Source organism: Zerene cesonia, chromosome 15 (assembly GCF_012273895.1).
Source record: "Zerene cesonia ecotype Mississippi chromosome 15, Zerene_cesonia_1.1, whole genome shotgun sequence".
Classification (NCBI taxonomy): domain Eukaryota; kingdom Metazoa; phylum Arthropoda; class Insecta; order Lepidoptera; family Pieridae; genus Zerene; species Zerene cesonia.
The window spans coordinates 2,567,693-2,574,088 of record NC_052116.1 but is presented as its reverse complement, the minus strand read 5'-3'; the positions used below and the strand labels follow the sequence as shown (position 1 = coordinate 2,574,088).

The 6,396-nt window shown below is 32.6% G+C and overlaps 1 protein-coding gene across 3 annotated transcripts in view; it reads right to left on the bottom strand.

Moving 5' to 3' along the window:
• LOC119832177 ((E3-independent) E2 ubiquitin-conjugating enzyme) overlaps nucleotides 1-5,384 on the bottom strand; it is a 21,339-nt gene extending 15,955 nt beyond the window's left edge. For all 3 annotated transcript variants that reach the window (XM_038355791.1, XM_038355793.1, XM_038355792.1), the window contains exons 1-8: nucleotides 5,076-5,384; nucleotides 2,980-3,207; nucleotides 2,358-2,600; nucleotides 1,982-2,096; nucleotides 1,738-1,869; nucleotides 1,130-1,263; nucleotides 706-878; nucleotides 231-350 (exon numbers count right to left, since the gene is read on the bottom strand). In XM_038355791.1, coding sequence (XP_038211719.1) covers nucleotides 231-350; nucleotides 706-878; nucleotides 1,130-1,263; nucleotides 1,738-1,869; nucleotides 1,982-2,096; nucleotides 2,358-2,600; nucleotides 2,980-3,207; nucleotides 5,076-5,300 — 1,370 coding nt within the window. In that variant the 5' untranslated portion in view covers nucleotides 5,301-5,384. The remainder of the gene's footprint in view (nucleotides 1-230; nucleotides 351-705; nucleotides 879-1,129; nucleotides 1,264-1,737; nucleotides 1,870-1,981; nucleotides 2,097-2,357; nucleotides 2,601-2,979; nucleotides 3,208-5,075) is intronic.
• Between the last annotated feature and the right edge of the window lie 1,012 nt (nucleotides 5,385-6,396).

Genomic DNA, 6,396 nt, shown 5'->3' with positions numbered 1-6,396 from the left:
GAAATTTAGAAAAGACATAGGATATTTTTTATCCAGAAACTCGGATTACGGAATATCCCGAGACTGTATATATCTAAAAAGTACTCTTCATACTGTAGATAGAAAATTTCACAAAAATACATTTCATAATTTTTAAGAAAGCTGCATTCAAAGATTTATGAAAAAATACTTGGATAGTTCTAAAGTTCAATGGGTATCTATAAAATAAATTTAATTATACAATTAATTACCTATCTGTGTCACTGCCATCACTACTGGTATTCTCCCAGTTGTCTGAATCGTCATCATTCAGTTGATCCATGGTCCTGTCTCCATTGAGCAGGCTACCATCTTCCTTCATAGGTTCTGGACTGTGAGTAAAAAAAATTTTGATTTTCAAAGACTTAGGTTAAACATTTTTTTTTAAATCTGGAAAAGTCAAGTACCATTCGGCACGAATTGGCCCAACTCGCACTGGGAGGATACCACACACCCAAAGATAATGGAATGAAATAGCAGGCGTGTAAATGCTACTCAGTTTTGTGGAGATTTGAAAGCCTACATCGTTTTCCGTACCCATTCCCTTTGCACCACATTTGAAACAAAAACAGGGTTGTCTGTTCTTACAACAATAAATTTTAGTTTCTTTGCCATTCCATAACATAACTTAATTAGTTATATATGTCATATATATTGCAAGTACATAAATAGTAATTATCTATTCACCTAATCCCTGAATCGTTTTTCTCCTCCGCAGCTGTATCTTCCTGACTGCTTGTAATTGGCAGAGCCACATCACCGCTAGGCTCTATCTTGATGCGAGGACAGCTTGCATCTGCTTTGAGTGCCTCATCCAGAGATTCTAATTTTTCCTCTGCATTGTCTATGTCCATATCATTCTGTGAACAAAATTTATTTTTTGCTCCTAATTCTTCATTTCATAAAAAAAAATGCGTCAAACATTTTTTCTCCTATTTTCTTTATCTTTATTAAGGAAGTATTATAAGTGTAAGTCACTGTTAAGAGGGTTTTATTATTATAAGAATATTTTAGTAATAAGAAACATTTCAGTTTTTTATTTTAATTTTGAGTATTTATAATTCTTAAATTTTTTTTTTTTAAATATTCTCAACAAAAGGCTGTCACTCACTTCACCAGCTTTGAGTTTTCGATGTGACGATGCTCTCTTTTTTGGTCTGGACGGCAAGTGTTCCAATGCTGTATCGGATTTCGAAGATTTTTTGGTGGGACGAGTTTGTTTCCGCAGATTTCTGAAGTATTTACCTGATCACAAACACATTGATTATAGCTGTGTTTTTGACAAACTATAAGATTATATTTTTTTTTTATGTGTTTTTTTTTTTTTATGTCATAGCGGGCAACTGAGCTGGTGGTTCGCCTGATGGTAAGCGATCACCACCGCCCATGAACATTCGCAAAGGTAGATCCTCTGTGAATGCGCTGCCCGCTTATTTGGGGTAAGGGAAAAGGAATGGATTAACGACTGGAAAGAAGGAATGGACTGGGACGGGTGAGGAAAAGGAAACGGGCCTCCGGCTCCCCCACTCACCGTACGAAACACAGTGGCATGCCACTATTTCACGCCGGTTTTCTGTGGGGGTGTGGTACTTCCCCGGTGCGAGCTGGCCCAATTCGTGCCGAAGCGTGCTCGACTCCCACAATAATTATAATTAAATAACACATCGAAATTTACATAATTAGAATAATTTATAATGTTTGAAAGCAGTAATTACTTACTCTGTTGTTTCCGCCACTGTTTTTTGCTTATAAATGAATCTTCTGGTCCGATGGTGAGGAAGTTTCTATCTCCAGCTTGTAGGGTGCAAGGTTCGAAGACATTGAGTAATTTTAACCTCTTTAAATCATCGCCTGTAAAAAATCACGAAAATTATTGTTTCTAAATTTTTTATAGTTACAGTTGTCTCTTTGACCAAGAGGTCAAAATTTTATATGAAACATTTGAAATAATAGTATTATTGACCTTCAACAAAGAACTTTGGTTGCTGCGGCTGCGCAGAGTCGGCGGCGTTGGTGCATAGAGCGCGACATTGCCAGTGCACGCTCACACTCTCTGTGATGACAGCTTCCACTGTGAACTGCAACAAGACGAATTAATTTACTTTTTGTTTTTAGATTTATGTTTGGTTACTATAAACTGCTTGAAAAAAATAATGAAAGAAAAAAAAAAGTAAAATAATCAATGGCTTTATTTTAAAAACATTCATGACTTTCTTGATTTTGATTTTGCAAATACATATTAAATTTTATCAATGGTATAAAATGGATTTTTAATGTGAATTATTCATAATATTGCACTGATGATGTTGCTAAAAAACATTTGAAACTTAAATACAAACCTTGTGATCATGCATCTTGTGCTTGCGCGCAGCTTTCATCTCCTTAGTCATGTGTAGCCAATTGGCATTATCCAACGAGCCCAAAGGACCGTACACCACTTGTCCCGGGTAAAACTCCGATGATGAGTAGGGTGTGGCCCGACGGCGGCGCATTGAATAATCCTCCAGCGGACATGTGTCTAGGTCAGGGTATTCTAAGCGAGATCCATCTGCAGATACTAGGCGTAGCTTGCTGCGAACAGCCTAAGAAAAAGTTTCAGTTTAGTATAGGAAGAATTCTGAAATAAAGTCATGGATTTAATGCAATTACATTTGTTAGAATTGTCCATTCTGTTCTTAAATAGAGGAGTGGGCGCAGTGGTTGAAATCAGACCAAAATAAGAGTATGAAAAATGCATGTATGCGTAATTCTTTTATTTTGTTGAGTATTTATAAAAAAATGGGTTCTCAATTCTATATTGATTATAAGTCTGCCATCTGCCATACTCCTCCATCCTAGCAATTTTCGTAAAAAGAAATTACAACACTTTTGCTTATTAAATTGATTTATAAATCAGCTAAAACAAGCGACATAATTAAAACAAAAACACTAAAAAGGGTTTTAATAAGTTCTATCACTCACTTTAGATGTGCCAACCCACGAGTCGAGGCACACAGCAAGATCAGGTGTGAACTCTTCCAACGGCTGCAGTCTCTCGCTTGCAACATTGGGAATGACATGTTTGGTCCCAACAATTTGCAGGGCCGCTGTCATCTCGATATCGCGACAGTAGCCCCGCTGCGTGTCCTTGCCGGCTATGAGACGTCGCACGACATCGCCAGGCATCAACGAACGGTCTGCCAGTCCAACCTGAAATATGAAATATGTACAAAATTTATGCTACATGTATATATATACCCTAACTGCTCGCCCCGGCTTCGCCCGTGATACAAGTATAGACTATGTCGCTTACTGAAGTTGCAACTTTCTAATATTGAAAGAATTTCTAAAATCGGTCTAATAGTATTTGTGTGCAATTATTTTTTCAATATCACATATTAAACCATTCGAACAAAAATACAAAAAGTTACTTCTCTTTTCAAAATAAGTTTAGAAAATTTATTCTTACTCATACATAAACTATACATAGATTATCACATTGGTAAAATTGAAAAACTATGATTCATTATGATTTGATATTGAACAACCATTGAATTTAATATTATAGCATGTCAAGTACATGCAGCAGATGTAGAGGTACAAAACTAAATTAAATTTAGTTATTTATTCTAGCTAAAACGATAGTTTAATAGTCATAACAGCAATCCGGGGTTTCAAACGATAACTTTCTATGGAGGAGTAAACCATATGCATTACAGCACCAGCTTGTTTGGTTTCCCTTTCTCTCATACATACAGATAGATATGTTTATTATTTCAGGATGGCACCATGTTGCTTTATAAAAAAGGGGTGGAGTGTCTATGTTAGGACAATTCCAAGTAAATGGTTTAGGCATAAACACAACTGAATAGGCTGGATTGCCGGGTCCATTTACTATTAAATATATTAAGATAACTTTTTGTATGTTTTGTCTTTTATGATAATCTTTTGTACATTTTTCTTTTAATCTTTTGTCCTATACAAAAAAATTGTTTTAGTTTATCCACCAAGAGATGGACACTAAAGAATTCTATCAAGAAATACAGAAGTAAAAGAAGACTGATGGATTGAACTGTGAATATTCTATTAAAATTATAAAGTAAATTTTAATTATCTTAATATTCTATTACTATTATTTACAAATGATAAGCAAATTTGACACTATTTTAATCAATCTTAATACTTAATTAAAATTTTAATGATAAACCTCATAGGTAATGTTATTGTCACTAGGGGTATTTGCAAATAATGTATTTCATATATTTTTCCCTATAAAATTCTTGTTGGTATTACTTGCAGAAATATATTAATTTAATAAGAGATAGAAATAATATATAATGTTACAGTATAGTTAGATACTTTGCAAAAAGCATCACAATCAAATATTTTAATAATGTTTTATGACTAGAACTAATTTTTTATACTTGTCTAAAATGTGTTGTTTGAAGCCTAAACCTTAAATCATTGTAATTGACAAATATTTCCCAAGAAATCTATTCTTATTTTAGAAATAATATATAAAAAGTAGGCATGTGCTGATATCCTCATTTCTCGGTAGTTTTAATATTACACACACAAGATTATTTATGTAGATGCAATTTTTCTATAATTAGATGTGAATAAAGATTGTTATTTATTTCAATTAAATTATCTCATAAAATTTTATCATATGGATCACTGTCTTTTTAATAAAATATTAGAGGTTCCAATGGAATAAATAATATAAAATCCACTCTGAAAGTGGACACATGATATAAAATAATAAAAAAGGACAAATAGATTCAAATAAATGTTACAGTTTAAGGCAAAAAAACGTGAAGTTGAATTTTAGCAAAATGATAAAGCAGCAAAAAATTTTAACAATCCTTTTTGGAGGTAGTGTTAATTTTTATCTTAAAATGTGTAAGAACTCCATTTAATTTCTTTAAATCTTGCAGATTCGTGTCATTAATTATTCATTGCAATAATTTCTTTGGCGAAACGACATTGAGCTCATAAAATTTAATGTTTTCCGTTAGTTAGAAGCACGCAAAAGTCGAAGATACGGTTCGATAGGGATGCTGAGTTTTAGTACTTACTGACTTCTCTGAAACCACTCGTTCAGTGCCTGAAGGGTGCCATACGACACGAATCTCCCCTTTCTGGATAGGAGTTTCTATGTCACTTTCTTGATCGCTAGAATTTGCTTCATAGTTTTCGAGAACCAGGCCGAAGACAACTTGACCGCGATTGTTGATTTTATACACTTCATCCTCGTAGAAATATTGAAAATCAGTTGGAGATCCTGGATTTTGCCCCGCCATATTGACGGGAATTATCTAAAGACACAAATAATTTTGTTTTTTACGTGATTAAATTCTTTCTGACAGCTGATTGTAATGTGTGGCGCATGCGTCAATAAATTAATTAATATTGCATGTTGCAACATCCAGAATTATAATTTCTTCTAAAATGGTAGAAAGTTATCAATTTCGTAGTAAATTTGGTTTCTGTTTGTAATGTAATTAATGTTTTCTTTATTAAATTCTATTTGTATCAACAAATGTGTACCTAATATTCTTACTCTTAAATATTTTGGTACATTTCAGTACAATCCCAGATTGTAGTAATGTGCAAGTATTTAAAAACCTACTACTATCAATTTGCCACTATTTACATGGTATGAATCGATAAGTACTAATTAATAATTATATCATCAATATAGTAATAAGCAGTGTGTAAATAGAAAGACAAATATAATAATATGTTGATAAAATAATCAGAACAGAACTCAAATTTCTTAGTATAATATTTATTTCATTTTACAACAACGTTAATTTAATGTTATTCAAATAATCATAGTTTTCAAAAATATAGCAACAGCTCTTACTTATATATCTTGAATTCCAAACTATGATTCCAATGTCAACAGTTATTACTTATTAGTTGGGCTATTGTCAACACTCAATAGTCAATACCAAAAGTATACTTTGGCTATGCAATTTAAAAAAGTCTCGTTATTAGTAGTAATATAAATTCTAAACAGATACCTAACATGCAAACTACGAATACATAAGTTATTAGTTTTATATTATTATTTTCGAATATATTTTATTTCAATTCAGACTATGAGTGTATACATATTATAAACTGAGGATAGCTGAGGATAGGTACCCGTAGATTATAAAACAAAATGCAGGTTGAGCGCTTCGAACACGTGCGCATCACTACTTAGTAAAAAAAATCTCGTAAGTGTTCTTTTATTGGAAGTCATATTCTAACGCAAAATACAGAGCAGTATATGGACATAGCCATCGTAATTAATAATTGAATAAATTACAAAAGTATATAAATAAGGACAATAGTAATAATAATTCAAAATTCTTCTTTCAAATTCATAAAGCGAAAGTCCACGAAATT